The sequence below is a fragment of the Sebastes umbrosus genome, chromosome 12, assembly GCF_015220745.1.
Source record: "Sebastes umbrosus isolate fSebUmb1 chromosome 12, fSebUmb1.pri, whole genome shotgun sequence".
Classification (NCBI taxonomy): Eukaryota; Metazoa; Chordata; class Actinopteri; order Perciformes; family Sebastidae; genus Sebastes; species Sebastes umbrosus.
In genome coordinates this window covers 18,153,584-18,173,525 of record NC_051280.1, presented here as the reverse complement: position 1 = coordinate 18,173,525, position 19,942 = coordinate 18,153,584, and the positions used below count along the sequence as shown (strand labels likewise).

Genomic DNA, 19,942 nt, shown 5'->3' with positions numbered 1-19,942 from the left:
TTGACTCCTTGAAGTGGCAATAGAGCGCTAACAAATGATAAGAATCCTCTCAGATCTTAATGCAGTCATTGAATTGTATAAAATGATTCCAAAAAGCTTATTTAAATGGAAAGGATAATTTTGTGTTTGCAGAAAATGGATGTAAAGGATAATTGAATGCATAACTTGGAGGCCTTTGTTTGTCAGTAATCAACTAATTACTGTAATTATCAATTAAGTTTGCCATAATAATGGGGTCAATAATGCATTCTAAACCGAATTTTATTCAGCTCCCGTCACTTTACCAACATAAACACACTAACATGTCATCATTTCGTACAAAAAAGTCAACGTGAACCTTAACACTAATGTTCAAAATCAAACAGCTCCGCCTCCTTCTCTTTCCAGAAAGCAAAGCTACGGTCAATATATTTACAAATGTCTTCGTTGTTGAAACAAGAGAAGTTCGTGTCACTGCCACACTCATCGGGAGTCGCAGTTTGAACTATAACTTTGGGTACGAGTCTGGAATCTGACAACAATGATGGTGACGGTGATGGACAGCGGCATGGTCTCGAGTCCCCAAAGAAGCGAACTTTGATGTCCTCGAAGCCGTCGCTCCACTGTCGACTCCCGGCCTGGATTTCCTGGAGAACGGCCTTGTGGAAGTTCCTCACCATCTCCCAGGAGAAACTGCCAACGTGGTCAAAGACTTCGAAGCAGAGTAGATGCCTCATCTTCCTCTCCTCAGGCGACAGCTCTTGCTCTAAGATGTGGAAGTATCCCAGCATGAAGAGATCAAGGGTCAAGCTGTCGTGGGTCGCTGCGACACCATCCACGTCCGGTAGGAATTGCTCTGGGGAGTAGGTGATTCGAGGTGGTGGATTTTGTGAGGACAAACAGGACTTCTGTGCATCTTTGAGCACTGGTTTACTCCTCCAGGAATTTAGCATCTTGTCCACAGCGCCTCGTTGTTGGCAGAATTGAAACATGGAGGTGATTTTCTGTCGGGGCGATGCTCCCGTCACTCTTCCTGACAGGGCTTCCTGTCCCTGCCTCTGCCTCGCTGCTCTCACTGAAATAGCATATGCAGATTTCTTCCAATGGCTCAGGAACAGCACCACTATACGCTCTTTCCTTAAGCTGGTAGTCTCTATCACGGGGATGAGTTTTTTAGGAGGATCACAGCTGAGGCCTGTGTTGGCATGCTGGTTGTTTACGCCTGAAGATCCAAACACTCCCTGGCCTCCTTTCACGACCCCAGCGAAGGGATAAATACTACCAATCTGACCTTCAAAGTTTGATCTGAGGTTTCTAACCGATACCCCAGACTGTTGGATCTCCCTTTCCACCCTCTCCCTCCGTGCTCTGCTGTAGCTGTTGGTCTCCAGACGATGGCTAAAAGCGGACGCCATCCCTATATGAGGAATCCTACATCCACTAGAGGTCTCACCGTGTGCTGGCACTGTCTCTTGGCCCTGTTGATCTGAACTTAAATCTATTCCTGAACTATTATTTAGTCCCTGCAAACCCTTCATGTCCTCCATCATGCCTTCCACTACCTTCCTCTCACCCCCTTCTTCTGTGGTTTGCGTCAGATTAGCCACCAGCAGCGACATACTCTTAACAATCTCTGAGACACGGTTGCACCACCCTGGTAAAGTCAGGTGCTTTTTCCCCTCTGCGTCCATCTCCTGTAGGACCTCTTGGTTAAGGGAGATGTTTACGATTGGATCGGGTAAAATGGCCCTCAGCTCCTCCGTCAGCCTGGTCAGCTCCAGCTCGTAGGCCTGGCAGCGCTTCTGCAGGGAAACAGTCTCGATCTGCTGCTGCAGGTACACAAGGTCGTCCTCGGTTAGGAGCTCACCAAAGGGCCCCAAGACTGCGTTGTGGGCATGGGAGTACTTCCAGCCGTCCTCTGGAGTGTAGTCAGTACTCATATCCTGTTAGAGGGACGATGATTTTAGCAAACTATCCTGAGAGATGATTTTGTCAATTTCACATTTTAAATTATTCACTTTCTTGCCGAAAAGTTAAATTAGAAAATGGATACAACTCTCATGTTTGTCCATTCAATGTGAAGCTCCAGCCAGCAGCCAGTTAGCTTAGCTTAGCACAAAGACTGTAAACAGGGGGAAACAGCTGGCTCTGTCCAAAGGTAAGGCTACGTTTCAAATCGCATACTTTTTCTTCGTACTTTTAGTACATACTGCAGTTGCCGTTACAAAGTACGTACTGTTGCATGCAGTATGCATACAATTGGGACATACTACTTCTTCATAACATTGCACCTTGAACTTTGACCCTCTTGCTCCTGTATCTGCTGCACAGAGGATTGTGGGTCAGAATAGCCAGAAAAGCATGCTGGCTTGCATACTGCAATATGCGACCGGATATAATGGGACATCCTGGTATTTTTGGCATACTGCATTTGACATATTGGGATATACTAAATCTTTTTCTGGTACTAAATAGTATGGTAGTATGGGTATTGGAATGCACAGTAAATCTACCTATCAGCACCTCTAAAGATTACTAATTAACAAGTTACATCTTGTTTGATTAATGTGTACAAAAACCAAGTGTAAAAACGTCATGTTGCGGTGTTAAAGGGGGTTATATACCGGACTATTTCTTGGCTGGGTGCAGTAATTTCCAACCTCACAATGATCGCTTCAGGAAGTCAGTTCTCTTCAGCCAAGAAATAACATAGCATGTGTGTCTTCTCATCTAACTCTTGACAAGAAAGCAGATAAGTGTATTTCCCAAAATGTTGAACTATTCCTTTAACAAAATCATACACTACTGTATATTCAAAAAGCATTTTTCCTTAAAGAGAACAAAATATGAACAATATACAAAGCTTTTATTCACAAGTCATACTGTGCTGACATTTAGTTTTTTTCAGTACAAAATGCAAATGGTTTTGTTTGGACTTGAGACTTTTTAAATTGATGGACTGAAAAATGAAACAATTAAACTGATTTTACTTTATCAACCATCAACACTACTGGTAAAAAATAGTAACAAAACATGCAAACGGAATTTCATGAACCAAATTTATTTTCTTATGTTTCTCATTAGGTTCTGTTGTACTTCGAGGTGTCTCTTGTGTCTTTTGCAACTTCTTCATATTTTGGATTTGAGTGAGATTTTTGCTCTATGACAGACGCCTGATTGTTTCTTTGTGGAAAGTCTGTGCATCTTGTACTCTACGTGTAATTTTGCTAGAAGTTAAATCTGTTTACCTGAGTCTTGGTAGCCTTGCTATAGCATCAGAGCATTTTTACATCGCTACAGACTCACACATTGCACATAACAGTGACAAAGCGTTGATATTTGGGAATGAGAAAGGGCTGAATGTGTACCTGTCTCCTCTGTTCCTCCTCGTCCTGCAGCCTGACCTGCAGCTGCCGCACCATCACCTGTCGTTTCCACTCTGCTATGGGGCGGCCGGCTCCATCGTGAGTGGGCACCAGGGAGTCGATGTCAGCCAAGATCACATCGATGATTGGTACCTCGTCCAACAGCTCCTCACTGTCAAGCTTCTGTCAGCGTTCAACCATGTAAGACAGTCAGAGTGTCAGGGCTGAAGCCGGATTTGTGAAAATAACATTATCCACCATCATAAAAACCTCACACAAGTATATTTTCTGATGTTCTTTATGTCCTCTGATGGACTACATATATGATTATCAACTGTGCACCAGTGGGTCCTCAAAGTCATGCAAAATTAAGTAAATATACTGTATATTAAAAATAAAAAGTGACTGTCCAATTATAGCTCAGCAAATCCCAGGCAGCTATGTCAAGCTTTGGATTTCTCATCATGCCGAGTGGTGTCATGTATGTAGCCATCAAGTGCATATTTGAGAAGCTTTTACTGAGTTATTCTTTTTAAATAAGACAGGTGGAGACATTTCTCTCAGTTACTCAGAAACCATTTGGACTAGACCAACCATATTTTAAATATTAAACTTATATCCGTCTGCTAATTACCCATACAATTAAAAGATGATTACATAAGACACATCATTCACAATATTTATTTGAATGGAAGAAGTCAGATGTTGCAACTGACACCGACTCTGGGGACAGTTACGACACGATCATGGATGGATTATAGTATTATTTACTTATACAATAGTCTTATCTTGAGTCAATGTGCAGATGTTACAGATGCTATTGAATCTCTCCATATTTCAGTGTTACAATTTCTACTTTTAGATTATCTATTCACTTTGACAAACAGCAATGGCTTAATATATGCTAATGGACCATTACAATAATAAGATTACGTTAATACGAAATAATGAAATGATCGCGTTATTAGCTCCAATGATTATGTACTCCACAATGACTTGTATGTATAAAATAAGCATTTCAAATTTGTATTCGGGTGAACTATGACTTTTATGTTGAAAATCACTGTTGTGTGGTCTGTTTTGATATGGCTGCTTAGCTTGGGGACTCCCCGAGAGTTTTCAACTAATTAGCTGGCTTGACGGACGTAGTGCAGGGCCTTTAAAATGTGAAGACCCATACTATAATGCATTTATTTTGCAGTAGAACAAACTTCACACCACAACATCTACTTTTCTACCCATGTACAGTACACTTTGTTTTTGTATTACATTCCCATTTATCTTGAAGGCAATATCATCAGACATCTTTTATGTTATTTTTTGCACTTTATACAGAGTTTATGTTTATCTTGAAGGTCGTGTCAGCTGACTCACCGTTTGTCCAGTGAAGACGGCGGTGAAGCCAGCGTGCCTCAGAGACTTGATAGACTTCATGTGGGACATCAGGGTGAGATCTCTCTCTGGAGGCTTCAGGTGGCTGAATGATGTCACCACTGTAAACAAACATAACCAACATCAACAATTCAGTTTTAAATTTAATCAATATTTCTTTCTTTTTGTTGTTTAAACAAAAAGTACCAGTCATGTGTAAAGTATTGTGGTTAGTGTTGGTTCATTTTCAGTCGTACATAATGAAATGCAACCATGTGGTGTCTTTGTTAATCACCTGACGAGGCCACCTGAACATTCTGCATGGAGCCTGTGGTGTGTTTCTTTAAAGTGGCAGCAGGGGTCAGAGAGGAAGAGGTCACAGGAAGTGTGGAAGGGTGGCGAGGCAGGGGGAGCACCTCCTTCACTGGCTGCTGGGGACACACACACACACAGCAGGGGTGAGCAATGCTTAAAGGGACAGTTCAACTTTGTTTTCCCACTTTCCATAAATAGTGCTTTTATTTGTATGTTGATATTTTGTAATTTATGTAAACTGATCCTTTAAAAGTAGGTCTACATGGCATGAGAATATAACAACAAGATCCAGTGATTCATTTTTGTTTTGGTGCCTAAATTGCTCATCCTTGTTTACAGCAGCCTATATGTAAAGGGGCATTAATGTAGCAGAACTATTTGCAAATGTCTGTGGAAAGTTATGTAACTGTATCTCAATCAGTGTGTGTTTAATCAAATTTGTAATTGTGTAAAATAATTTCTAAATGTATACTGAGATTTGTGAATGTGTACAGGAATCTGCAAATGTGTATTCAGAATCTGTGTGTGTGTAATCAGATTTGAAAATGAGTACAAAAAAATCTCCAAATCTGTATTCAGATTTCCCAGTGTATTGAGATTTGTAAATGGGTAAACAAAACTGTAAATGGGTACATAGATATTTATAGGTCAGTGATGATAAATGAGAATACTAATCTTATGCGGTATATTTATTTTTATGTAAATCAACTAGAAGCTTTTTTTTATAAGCATTTCCTGTTTTAACTCTCAGCAGTCTACAATGTGCAATCGGTTAAGCAGATAATGTTGTTGTACTCAAAGGCATTGGTTCCCATTGTTTCTGTTATGGGCCATCGGCATTCGATACCGCCGCATGAGGCCCGCTTTAGCGCCCGTATGATGGCTTTCCATTAACTACAATGTAAACCCATCCGCACGCAGGACTGGCTTAAGGCATAGGCCATATAGGCGGTCGCCTAGGGCACTACCTTGTGGGGGGCGCTGGTCGCCCTCTTAAAAAAAACAAAAAACATTTAAACATTTAAATGCTGGTGGGTACCCTTCCTCATTTTCTGCATTAAGGTAACAAATAAACAAATATAGAAAGTAAGAAAGAAATACACTTTTCTCCCCTGTAACTCTTGTTGTAGTGAAACTTACCAAACACTTTTAAGCCAACAATATCAGGGACTAATTGTTTATTTAATAAATACTGTATTTATATATTTATATTTTAAAATCTTAATTTTTGTCTTAATACCAATGTGATGTCTGATGTGATGCTGTTTACGGGGCTCTCCAAATCCAAATTTCTCTTAGGGCACCAAAAGGGCTAGAGCCGGCCCTGCATCTGCGCAACAGTAAACGTTCTGAGAAAATTCGCCGAGAGTGTGGTGACGTGAAAAGACACACTAAGGGCGGGCGGGAGGGGAAGTGGATGGGTCAGCTGTGCATTTGTGTCCCGTGTTCACAACAATCAGTTTCATTTTCAATGTACAAACATAGTAGCTTTAAACCCAACTACGTATGTGGTTCTTTCTTAAACCTAACTATAGTGGTTTTGTTGCCTAAACCTAAAGTGACGCCAAGGGTAACTACAGTGGTTTTGTTGCCTAAACCTAAAGTGACGCCAAGGGTAACTACAGTGGTTTTGATGCCAAAAATAACGTTTTGCATGCTCCCCTTGGGATGCTAAATAAATGTTCCCCTGTCATAGCAGGAAAAGCGGGTAATATTAATAACGGCTTCTTTCCAGCACTGATGTTAGTTGCACCTCTGTTTGACGGGTTAAAGTCTCCTACTGTTATATCAGTCCCTGCACTGATGATTGGTCACCTTGCTGTTCTCCATGTTGGCCCTTTTCATCCACAGTTCGGACGTTCAAAGCAGCAGGAGCTCCTCTTTCTGAAAATGACAACAAGAATACAATACAGTAACAATCAACCAGACAACGTGAGCAGAACAGGACCCCTCCTGGAGAGAAATGTGACACAGAGCTGTAAACGATTTCAAAGCAATCTTCTAAGAGACCGAGACCCCCTTGATGCCACACATGCTCAGTTTAAAAAGAACAAGAGGCCACGGCTCGTAGTACTTGGAACAGAAACAAGAAGTGGTGAAACAGGAGCCCGATCAGTGAAGGTAGCGTAGCCCACACACAGAGCAGGAGAAAGTGTGTTAGAGTTTAAAGAGACATGATATCCTGCTTCAGGTAACCTTACTGATAAACAGCACTTTCTCACACGCCATTCAATAGCCTAAATACTACACGGACAATTACAGTGTTTCTCCCAATTAGATAAAGCAATGAAAGAAGTCAGATGCCTAGTTAGTGATAGCTAAATGCTTTATGCTCAACATACAGTAATATCATTTTGACAGATCTGATGTTAAGTACATTTCTCATCTAATATCTTCATTCCACCCATGTGACTGAAACATGTTTGATATTTTTTATAGCCTATGCTAAATGCATTGTATTTAGTGCATTTACCAATCTAATGCTTTCAGTCCACCTGTTACTGACAATTATTTTTAATATACTTGAAATTAAAACATTGTGTAGTTTGTCTTATGCGTTTGTCTGTAACTCATTGTTATTGCTAAGATTGCCAGGGCACTACTGAAAAAGAGATGATATTTTATCTCAGTTAGGCTTTGTTGGTTAAAGAAAGGTTAAAATGTCACCGTCTAAAAACACAATACATAATTATGTGCATTTTTATTTAAATGTTTTTTAAAAAAAAGTAAGTAGAAGACAAAAAGACTTTCACTCGGCAAATAGCTCAACATAAATTAAAAATATTTGTTATCATATGCTAATATATCAATTTTTGTCCCTTAAGTTCCACATCTCCTAATTCTTCATTCAAGATCTGGTATATATATCTAAATGCGTACAGTATGCATGCAGTACTTACAGTATAGACCAGAAACTGCGGAATCACCAACAATATGACAGCGGATGAATGCTATAGGTTTCAAACAATTACAGAAAAATATACTTATAATGGAAAAAAGATAAATATTGAGGCAGAAAATCCAGAAGGTGTTGTCTCTTTACTCGGGAGCAGCCAATAAACGGTCAGACCAAGGAGCAGCATCACCTGGACCCAAACCTCAGACTGGGGGGCCTTCTTAGTGTGCATTATTAAAGAAGTGGGATAGGGTGACCTGCACCTGGAAGTATAGGACAATAGCTCTGTGGATGTATGTAGGAGACAACATACTGTAGGCTGCTGGGACAGGCGTGTGTGCTTGTGCTTGAACACCTCCTCACGTGCTCAGATGTGTGTGTGCTAGTGTGTTCACACTTAAGACACAAGACGACAGTCAACACCGCATCCACGGCTGCTTGACCACTGCTTCCTGTTGCACGACCTATTGACCTCTGGTGGCACACAGATTTGGCTTTTGAGCAACATGGAGTTAAGTATATTATTATTATTATTTATTATTAATTATTCTGGCACCAGCAGCTGAACATTCTGTTGCTATAGCAACCCTTACTGGCACAGTTCCATAGCTAAGCTAACATTTCTACATCCATGACCAAGCATCTTTGATCTACTCCTTGTTGGACTCCAAAACAAACTACACGGAAGTACCAAAACCGCAAAATGTTATATCTAGTGAAGCCCGTCTGTTAAACAGTGTTGGCCGCGGTCGGAGGACACGGGGGAGACCGTAGCTTTGGTCTCCAGGGCCGGAGTCTCTGCTCCTCTGCTCCTCTGCCTACCTGCTTGCCTTCACCCACACGCAGCGCTCATTCTCGTTATTTCGCTCCACCTCTACACTACACACTGCAGAAGAGTTAATTTAGCTCTAGTATCTAGTGAATGTACAGTGGACGTTTGTGCAGAAATAACTGCTGCAGCTCCTCCAGACCAACAGAGGTTTCCCGTGTCTTGTGAAGTGACAGGGCTCTACAGCGAGTTACGTTATCGTCTCTGACCGGGTGCCGGTGTCTTCCCTGTTTCCTCCGACCGCGTTCGGGTGGCTGAGGCAGGAAAAACCAACACTAGGATCAGCATTGATTCATGGAGACCTTCGTCTGGTCAGCTAACATTACTGCCAAGCAGGTGAAATATAGAGAGATATTGTGGTTTTAGCTGACGTGTGTCGCCTCACTGTTTTGACGGATGCTCGCTCACATTCACGTAGCATGTGCACACGGCACAGGACTTAACGGCAACAGGTGTCGCTGTTACAACCAATTTCTGATTCTTACAAACAGTCCCTTTAAGTTACTGTTCAGCTAACTGTTACTCTAATTCCTTTTACTCTTTTTACTTGTATTGTTGTGGATTACAGTGTATTTGCTAGATTAATTACTGTATTGAACTTTTTACATGGACTTAATCTTGATCTGACACTGGCGATATTTGTTTCGTACGTTTTTCCTGGCATGAGAGAAATTCCAGCTAATTTGACAGTTAATCTATTGTGAAACCAGTTTTCTTGTTACTGTATTCATTTATTTTAAAATGTTTGGATTAACTCTTTATTTTTATGGCTGAAAACACACCAGAGGAGCAGCGAAGTGCGGTCTGCAGCGAGCTGCCATGCAATGTCTATGGATAACTGCAGTGGTCGCCCCAAGCAAAGCAAGCTGTGGCTGTTTGGATACCGCGCCGAAGTGCGGTCAAACTAAAAATTGGGGATAGTTTGACTTTTGAGGTTGTGTGGTCTAGAAGGTAACACACAAGTTGTGAAACTCGCAAGATGGTTGAGGTTAGGCATTGACCTCACAATGTAAAGTTAAGGATAGGTCGTTGGGCAGCGAGTCTCACAAGAGTTTTCGCACAATCGCAACTTGTGGGTTAATTTCTTGACCAATTTTTAGTGGCAAAGTGCGGCCAGAGAGTACCTGGCCAATCAGTAAACAGAGCTGTGACTCCTATGACATGTTGACTTATGTTACAAAGAATTTCTTACCGCCTCATGGCTGCAGAAAAATGTAATAATTGCGGCAAGCTGCACTTCGCTGCTGCGTTTTTTTATTCTTTCTTTTAGTTTGTAATCACTACAATTAAATTTGTCGTCTAATGCTGTTTCCACATTTTCCCTTTTTCACAATTGCTTTCAGTGAACATTTTAAAGGTCGCCTACTGTCTTCAACCTTTATTTATTGGAAGTGTGTTTACCTCGCTGCATTGCTGTGTACAGTACAAACAGTGAGGGCAGGTAGACAGGTAGACAGAGGAAACAGACACACAACACATGATTAAATATTCAACATTCATTACATAGAAAAGACCTACAGTTATCTTACCAAACTGATTGTTCGTCAATAGTGTGCTGTAACCCCAGTGCCTGATGGGAGGCGGATGCCCCTCACTCAGCCCAGGGCCTTTGTGTCGAGTCCAGTACTTCTGCCTCCGTTATTAGGGGATTAGTCTGACTGGCCCCGCGGCAGCTGAGTACATAATCAATAATGGAGGGCTGCACAAACGCAGAAGAACAGTCTCACACAGGCGTTCACCCTGAGCAGACGTACAAACTGTTACGCAACAGACATGAGAAGATCGTGATGTTACTTAATCCATTTATCAGGTTGCTCTGTCAGCAAAAACACTGTCCTGTTGGGGTCATGTTTTGTCTCTTTACTGTACATGTTAAACCTGATGAGATCAGGAACGGTTTTATTTCCAGTAGACATTATCGCCCGGGGAACACAATGTGCTGCACAGATCATGTTTTCTCATTGAAAGGAAGGAGCGAACGCAGAATCCAGACTGGATTTAGGAATTTAATACCCGACTGTCATAATTCTGTTCAGCTTTTTCTGTTCATATTGTGCATTCAAACTAATATGAAAATTAAATCTGACAGTTTGCCAATACCAGATCGGATATCGGGCCGATACTGACTCATATAGGCGTTTCAATTCTACATCTATACACTATATACATTATAGACTGGAATTTTAATTGCTGTTTAAGTTTTGAACAATTTGTTGCTGCATTAAAAAGGTTTCCACTTGAATTGTAATTACTGTTAATTTTGAAGATTTTTACCAAGTTGCTGGTGTCCAATTTATTATTTTAATAATAAATACCAATTCAGTAAATTTATATCTATGTATTTATTACATTTTGTTTTAAAAAGTTAGGAAAGCAATGTTTAAGTCAAGCCTGATGTTGCTTTACATATAAAAGAATGATCTCAGTCACTTCCACACAGTGAGGCATGCAACTTATTATTTAAACACTGGTATCAAGTCTGTACACGGTATCAGCCGATACCCAAAGCCCAAGTACCGCTATCAGTATCTGGACTGAAAAAGTCTAATCAGTGTATCCCTACATAATATGAGGTTTCCTGTGAGCCAACTGTACATATTGTGTAATGATAAATGTGAACAATCAAAGACATCACGCTAAGATATTGCATAAGTTTCAACACTCATTTATTTATTCGCCTTGTTTTTTTCTGACAACTTTTGTTACGTGTCCACAGACATGAGAAAGAACTCCAGAACACTCAAAAGATAAACGTGAGCACTGAGATTAAGACTTCATCACAGGCTGAGACCCGTTTCTGCTTCTGTCAGGCAGCTCAGAGCAAGAGTGACAGACCTGGGGATCATCTACCCGGTCCACGATGGCCACCTCACCCACACTGAGCTGACGTGTGCAAAACTGATCTCCGATCAGCACTCTCTACTCTGGGGTGACACTTGACGAAGCAGCAGGCCAGTTATTCTTATTCATCATGGTATACAGAGGAAGAGAGAGTTAATATCATCTGTGTGATGAGACCCAACACAGAAAATCTCCATTTATATACAAGACAGAGCCAAGAGGAGGGTTTTCCAGTTAGTCATTACAAGGATCATGAATGACAATACTTTACAAGCAGCACTTCAGGGGGGGAAAGCTGTTGTCATTAGCAAGCGGTAAGGCAGGAGAGAGGGACAGCAGAAGAGAAGTGGACCTGCATGCTTCGATCCAGAGCTATGACAGTTAAAAAGCAGCCAAATATAAATCAACTCATTTACCTTTCAACAATTATTTGGCCGGAGCACTAAAACTGCCTCACAAAGTGTTTCTTTAAACATGATACCCTTGAACTATTAGGGCTGGAAGCATTGCAAGTCATCTGCCTAAAAAAAATCAATGTAATTTGGTGCAGTGTTGTTGTTGGTGGGTTGATTGCTGAAGCAAAAAAATGGCAGTTACAGAATCTAATCTTCTCCCTTCAGGACAGGGTCGTAATAAAACACAAACCAGTATCTTCCATACATTCTGAAAACATCATCATACGAAATCAAATTAAATAAAGATGCCTTGTGCATGAGTGCAATATACTATAAGAACATAATCCATCCTTCTAAACTTTATAAATAAAACTTTCCATTTGTCTTCTGTTCCAGCAGACAACATACTGTATATATATATATATATATACTATCTACAAACATTTTTACAAAACAAAGCTGATTATACCAAAATGACCCAGAAATAAAGGATGTAATCCCATTTGCTAACAGACAGAATATCATTTCTAAAATCAAAGAAGCCACAAATTACAACAAATCTAAAGTTAAATGGGAAATATAACAGATTTTGTACAGATTATTTTAAGTATTAGGCTGCATTGCTCAACAGGTTGGTTGACCTCTGGCGTACAAAATACTTTCAATTATCTGATTACAAGTCAGGTTTAACAAAAAGATGATCACAACCACTCAAACAAGAAACAAGAGGAACGTGGCAAAGACAAAATGGTTGGCTGACCATTTCTTTGATAGAGATTTACAAAAGAATAAGAATTAGAATGGAATAATACTGGTGTCTAACCTCTAACAATAAAGCAGGTAATCTCTGTCTGTCCTTCTGTCTGTTCTTCTGTGTGTCCTTCGCATATCTCGAGAACCGTCCGTCCGCTCGACTTTACACTTGGCAGGTGTATTGCTCAGAACCCAAGGGAGTGCAGTGTGAAATGTGGTGCAATTTGGCCAGATGGTGGCACTATAACAATGAACTTTATGTTTTGGCCTGTAACTTTTGAATCGTAAGTCTCAGACACAAAAAATGTTATGGGTCCAGACAAATCTGTCCATAAAAGTCACGCTCATTTGTGTCTAGACTGATTTTCCACCATTTTGACTTTTGTCAAATCGTCACCAAATTTGGTACAGAACATCTTTGGAATACGCTGGAAAATGTTACTTTTTGGGATTTTTGATATTCAATACAGCTTTGCTAACGCTGGTCCTCAAAGTTAGCTCAAATGCTGTGGGCAGGGCTTGTATTAGAAAAAATGTAATATCTCCTAAACGCTTTGTGCTATTGTGACCACATTTGGTGGACATGTGTAGATATGATGTCTGAGTGACCATAGCTAATTTGGTGCCATTTGGCCAATAAGTGGCGCTTTAGCAGCATCATCTAAATATAAAGGAAGAATCTTTCTGTTTATGTAGGTATGACGGCCCTTCGTATATCTCGAGAACTGTTCATCCAATCAATTTCACACTTGGCGGGTACAAGCAGTCTCGACAACACTGCAAGAAGAAATTCTAGGGGCCAAGCATCGGCTCGTTCCAGACGGGCACACACTCCAAATGGGCACTCCACTAGTCCCTTGAAATGCAAATACAAAATTCAAAATAATGTCCACCTTAAACATTCTTTCTGGCAAAGGCAAACTATTTTTTTGTTACCTTTTTCCTTCCACTGATATTGATCTCAAACCAACATTTGGGGTCATCTTGGTATAATGCAAAACAACAGACAGTAGTTAAAAGCAACTAGAAACCATCCCTGAACATAAAAGTCATAACAACACCAAGCTAATCATACTGTACTGGTTTCTGCCACGAGCATCAAGCTGTCAAATATCTAGCAGCTACAGTACAAAAGCTAAGAGGGGGGGGAGTGCTTTAAAATGCAACATTTACAGTTAATGATAATGAGATATACGCTGTACTGGTACTTACTATATAGCATCATTGATAATATTCACTCTCCAAAACATTGACATAAAAAAAGATTCACAGCATCTACTTTTACTCTACATAAAAGCTTAATCTTGGACACGTGTTACTAACTTCAGTGTTGGTGTCAGAGACAACGATGAAGGCGGGAGAGGAGAGAGAGAGATGAACACAGGGAGGCACTATCTGGTGCATGGACAACGCTCTTGCCCACCAAAAGCAACCGCCTTCAACAGATTACAGGTCCATGGTCAATTACAACTTTCCATTTAGCTACGAGAGGAGACTTAAATAGTAAACTTATTTACTGTCGCAACTCCGCTGGCCCATAACAGACAGAATAAGTGCTTATTTGATTAAAGTTAAACTACGCACATAACAGTTGACCTCCTGGTGTATCTATCATGTAAAACATCTTAATTTAGGTATAATTGATTAGTTTAAAGAAATAGTTTAATGATTAGGGAAATATGCTCATTCGCTTTCTTGCCAAAAGCTAAAATTGGAGGTTATGCATATAACTATTGTACCGAGAAGACAGTTAGCTTAGCATAAAAAGCGGAAACAGGGAAACTGTCTACCAGCAGTGGGCTACGTCCAGGTCTGAAAAGTGAAGCCAGTCCGGAAGTGCCTTTAACTTGCATTCTATCTAATATCCAGCAGGGGGCGACTCCTCTGGTTGCAAAAAGAAGTCTGATTGTATAGCAGTCACCAGTCTGGTGATGCCCAAAATGACAAAGTCAAGGCTTCAAAACAGCAGTCCACAGTCCAATGAGTGACGTCACGGTGACGACGTCCACTTATTATATACAGTCTATGGCTACCAGCACCTTTAAAGCTCACTAAGTTACACGTTATATCTAATTAGTACCTTCGTTTGTCCTGGAAGTCGCCAATAAATAGCCCAGCACATAACTTCCCGTAAAATCTCAACTTTATACGCTTCAGTTTGTGTACGGCTTAAACAAATGAGATATAATGTGTTATCAGTGAGCTTTAGAGGTAATGGTGGCTGGATTTTGCTACTTTTGGACAAGCTAGCTGTCTACCCCTGCTTCCAGTCTTTATGCTAAGCTAAGCTAACTGGCTGTAGCTTCATATTTACAGACTGTAGTGGTATCAATCTTTTCATCTATATCTTGAAAGCAAATAAGTGTATTTCCGTAAATGTCAAACTATTTCTTTAACATCCTAAATGTCTGCCAACATGGCAGCATAGTGGACAATGATTTGAAACAATTAAAACAAGAAATGAATGCTTTGGTTAAATACAATACATTAACTCAATAAAGACGATAAAGTGCCATGCAACAAAACTGGTCATTGGTCCTGTCACAAATAAATAACAGTGCAGAAAAACCTACAATAGCAACAATAAATAACATTATTCTTTATGCATTATTAATTTAAAAAGAAGCACATAACGAGAACAAGGCAAGGACATGAGTTATCTCTCCTGGTAATGGATTATTTTGCCTTAATCTAGCCAACGAACTCAGTTTTCATGGAATTAAAAACAAAAACGACACAGGAACAACAACGTACCCTTTTGTCCTAACAAATCCCTCATGCTACTTCAATGTTAAAATGGCTGATCTGAAACCTCTGCAGTGCAACAACTACTCTATGCTGTAGAGCTGAGGTAATGTACAGTATATGATGGATGTATAAGGAGCGATCATCCCTGCACTTAACACACTTCTACAAAGAGAAACATCCGGTTTGATGTTTGCAGTTTCCCCCTCACCTGATGGCGTTTATTAGAAATACATGAATGGTTGATTTAAAACTGGGACTTGTCTTCAGTTACTATGAATGAAGGAGGGACTGACCACATACTAACGCTCTACAGGGAACTGTAAGCCTCACAGATGACAGATTTATACATGACAGCTAATCAAAACTAGTCCCAATGCCCAGCAGAGGTACGTTTATTGACGGGTTGGGGTGGTTAGTTTGTCTTATGTTTCTTCTAAAGGTCAGGAGGGAGCACACCATGCAGGGTTTTGAGGTGGCGACTGAAAAAAGAGAGAAAAGACAGTTTTGTTGGGATGAGCGATCGAGTGATGTTTGGGACCGGGACGGTCGTCATATAGAAGGTTATTTAAGTGGTTTTATGTATAAGTTTGTATATATGGAGTATGTTCATTAGAGCAGGATGGTGAGCTTTTAGATTGTATTGTTTTGTTTGTTGTTTTCCACCCGGCCGGTTCACCTCTCACATCCTCATAGCAGACGGGACCGGCGGGGCCGACTGAACCGACTTTCTCCGGGAGAGCTTCGACCTGAGGAAAGGAGATCCAAGAAAGGGGAGGTAAGATGAGAAAAAAATTGTAACTTGTAAATATTTGGAAAGCAAAAATGTCTGTTTTGTTTGGAATGGCGATTGTGGAAAATGGACTCTGTACCCTCGTATGATTTGTTGTTGAGAGAAATGACAAACACAGTACAGAGAGAGATTTTACAATGAAAATAGAGGTGTGTTCGATAAGATCTGGGACCCTGTACTGAAATGTGTTCAGGTGGAGGACCAGTGTATTGTGTCCAATGTAAAGCACCTTGCTGTGTATATTCCTTTTTTACTATGTATATACAGTACAGTTATGTACATTTTTTTTTAAGAAAAACTGCTTTGTATTTAGTTTAATTATGACTGTGGTTATTGTTATTACCTAGGATGTGCTGTTTCTGTTTTGTTTTGTCATAAAACTATCAGACCAATAGGAAAGTGTTACCATAGTTATATTTAAAATGTGTAAGTCTGACATAAACAGGCTCCTCTGTGCTGCTGTTTTAAACAGAACAAGATGGTTTTTGGTGGATATTTCCTTCACAGTGTCTCCACCACTCACCTGATGGTGCCGGCTAACAGAGGGTTAAAAGCGTACAGCCAGTCGTGCATCTCTTTGTCATTGGTGGCCTGCAGCAGTATCCCACGATGCTCAGTGCACACAGCAAACGTGTTGGGAGTCTGGAGACATTCAGGTTCAGTGGGTTACTATTTATTCATTTATTTATCTAAACACCAGTTTTACTAGTGAGCTGAAGCTCAGTCGTACCCGCAGTAAGGTCTGTTTGTCTTCACTGTATTCCACCTTTGCAGACGACAGGTTGATGACAGCTCTCTCCACGCTGTCCCTCTCGCTGCGGTACAGGTAGACGTAAGGCCGGCGCACCACCACGTAGCGCTTCACCCAGCCGCTGGTGTGTGGCTCCAGGAAGTGCAGGTAACCCTTCTTTGACACAATGGGGCTGCACACGATGAAAGAAATACTCATGTTAAGACAAAATTAATAAAACTTGACCACAACCTTTCTTAAATTATGATTGTTCCTCAAATAAAAACAGCAGAGTTTATAATTTACAAATAAAATATAAAAACTTTATCCACAGTGATTCAAAATCAAGTAATGAGTGCGTCTGTGTCTGTGTGATCTGACCTGACACGGATTTCCTGTATGTCAGGAACAAAGGTGCATCCTCTCAGAGTTTTCTTTCTGTCCACGGGGCTGAACGGGTCCAGATCTGGTGTGGATGCTCCTGAACTGGGTTCAGTGAGTCTACACAACATAAACAATATTATGTGACCAAAGGAACATGGTTTAACTAATTCAAAGAACTGCGCCTTACAATAGGCTCCACGTCGACATGCTACATCATTAAAATACTGCTTACATGTCACTGCATCAGCAATATTAATCCAATAATATAATATACATAATAATAAAACACTCTGAAAAGGAGCTAATCTGCTTAATGAGTACTTTTGATACTTCAAGCATATTTTGTTGATCATACTTCTGTACTTTTGAAAGCAGGACCTCAGAACATTGTGTTATTGATCGTTTGAATACTTCTTCCACCATTGCCAGCTTCTCATGTAAATGTTTGTTGTATAATATACAATATTATATATAATATATAATATAATCAATCGACACTTTTAGCATATGAAAAGCATATTTGAAACACATCCTACTTTTCCTGGACAAATATGGGCAGTGGCAGAAACGTTATTTACGACTTATTCCAAATGGAGCATTTACTGATTAAGACGTGGGATATACTGATATTATTCAGATTTTAGGAGCATTCTTTGAACATGTATACAGCACATTCACAATATGCGTCTCAATTGGGGTTTTTACGGCCTTTTGCGACACACAGCCTCTTGTTTCTTGTCACAGTCTGTTTACGGCCAGCTCTGTGTGTTGTACACAAATCAACTTAGACAGTTTGCAGAGATGCAAGCCCAAAAGAAAAGCCCACATTTCTGGTCGGCAGGAGAAACACACCTACTGTTAAACATTTGTGAAAGACTTGGATATCAACAGGTTTTTAGATATGTGAAATATCGCAGTAATATTAGTTATTAGCCAGGTAAACAGCTTAGTAGGAATATTGTCTTTTTCAGAATAAGGGCAAAAACTGGAACATTTTGTGCATGAAAATGTAGTGTAATCAAAATACATTTGTTTATTATCTGTTATCACTTGATTATAACTGATGCTAAATGTTCTTAAATCTTCTTTTATTTATCTTCTCAGGCACAGTGGAGTAATGTATCTAAACCCTGACAGACCAATAAGCTGTATTAAACTGAGTAAGAGCATATATTTACATACCTGATGTCATAGTTTCCCTCGACCAGTGAGGGGCAGGTAGAGGACGGAGTGAGCGTGCTCAGTCCAGACGAGGAGGAGTCTCTCATTAGCGACGCAGACATCTCAGAAAGCTAAACCACACACAACCACACACACAGAAACACGTTCACAACAAACCATGCGTGGAGAAGCACACACACACACACAAGACAAGAGGGACAAATACAGAAACAGACAAAACATACCAGCAAACAATTAAGCACGGACAACACAGACATGCATTCAGAAAACAATTCAATCAGATTATTTGTCATTTTCTACTGTAGAACCATGTCTGTACCATTGTAATCCTCATTATCTAAGAGCCCCTTGCTGGTTAACATGTTAAAGAGGACATGCAGGAGTAACATCAGGTTAGTAGTGGAAGCCTCGCAGAGTCTAAAGAGGGGGGACAGTGAAGGATGAGGAGGAGGGGAAACCTTAAAAGGTATGAAATGTGGATACATGGCTTTTGGAAGACAGAGTTAAGCAGTAGACCTGAGTTAATATTATCCTGAAAAAATAGTTTCTTGTTTGTCATATTTGGCTCATCCAGCTTAAGAAAGAATTATTTGTGAATAATATTTAACCCTGGTCTACTGAGTGGTTATAAAGACATAAGACATGATGTGAAAATAGATGGGATGAGGAAGAAAGAAATGTTAAAAAGACAGGGAAGTGTGCTGAAAGAAAAAGACTGAATAATGAGTGAATGCAGAGGCAGAGAGGTGGTGAAGTGCGGGGCTAAATTCTGTGAAGGTACAGCGGTTAACGCTAAAGGTTCAGAAGGATTAACGGGCCGGGTTAGAGGGCCTAGGCTGGGGCTCACCTTGCTCTCACTGGCACTGCTGCTCACCTGGCTGTACTCCCTGTTGAAGGTGTGCATCAGCAGACGCAGACACTGGAAAGAAAAAAGTGAAGATGATGTTGAATAAAATCTGTATCTGATCAAAACAATTTAAAAAAATAAAAGTTTCTAGAGGTCTCGGGAAGCAGCGGTCACCTTGGCAGCCAGCTCCCTCTGCCTCTGGTTGGGGCTGTCGAGGGCAGGGCTGCTGCCGGGACTGTGGCTGAGGACGGGACTCTTTGCAAAGTCGCTGATGTCGCTGCTCTTGAACAGCGCGTCCTGTCCTGCCTGCAGAGTCGCCTCCAGCTTCTCCCTCAGCAGCAGGTAGTGCCTGGTCTTCTCCACCTAAAAGCACATGCAAACTTCAACGGCTGTGGTCCAGAAAGACTCAAAGAGTGACATTTCAAGTAGGTTGTACAGAAGATGATCCGCAAATGCTCTCCTTTGTTGAGACTAAATGAATGCACCAATGATTTGCTTCTTTTGTATTTGATCCCAA

General features: G+C 40.6%; 2 protein-coding genes across 8 annotated transcripts in view; both read right to left on the bottom strand.

Moving 5' to 3' along the window:
• Positions 1-264: 264 nt before the first annotated feature.
• Positions 265-6,860, bottom strand: espnlb (espin like b). The gene is made up of 5 exons (XM_037788372.1): positions 6,846-6,860; positions 5,011-5,146; positions 4,719-4,837; positions 3,348-3,527; positions 265-1,922 (listed from the first exon to the last, which is right to left on the bottom strand). The coding sequence occupies exons 1-5, from the start codon at positions 6,858-6,860 to the stop codon at positions 345-347; spliced, it is 2,028 nt and encodes a 675-aa protein (XP_037644300.1). The 3' UTR covers positions 265-344.
• Positions 6,861-11,399: 4,539 nt separating this feature from the next.
• The window catches only part of kif1ab (kinesin family member 1Ab), a 31,802-nt gene continuing 23,259 nt past the window's right edge, over positions 11,400-19,942 (bottom strand). For all 7 annotated transcript variants that reach the window (XM_037788146.1, XM_037788145.1, XM_037788149.1 and 4 more), the window contains 7 exons: positions 19,600-19,788; positions 19,426-19,497; positions 18,579-18,688; positions 17,394-17,513; positions 17,013-17,205; positions 16,806-16,924; positions 11,400-16,238 (listed from right to left, as the gene is read on the bottom strand). In XM_037788146.1, the coding sequence (XP_037644074.1) occupies positions 16,172-16,238; positions 16,806-16,924; positions 17,013-17,205; positions 17,394-17,513; positions 18,579-18,688; positions 19,426-19,497; positions 19,600-19,788 (870 nt within the window). In that variant the 3' untranslated portion in view covers positions 11,400-16,171. The remainder of the gene's footprint in view (positions 16,239-16,805; positions 16,925-17,012; positions 17,206-17,393; positions 17,514-18,578; positions 18,689-19,425; positions 19,498-19,599; positions 19,789-19,942) is intronic.

What these genes read in the sequence shown, in the direction of transcription:
- espnlb (XM_037788372.1), bottom strand. An exon ending in TGTTCAGGTGGCCTCGTCAG is followed by an intron (nt 4,838 to 5,010) that starts GTGATTAACAAA and finishes GTTTGTTTACAG; the next exon opens with TGGTGACATCATTCAGCCAC. An exon ending in AGGAGGAACAGAGGAGACAG is followed by an intron (nt 1,923 to 3,347) that starts GTACACATTCAG and finishes TCCCTCTAACAG; the next exon opens with GATATGAGTACTGACTACAC.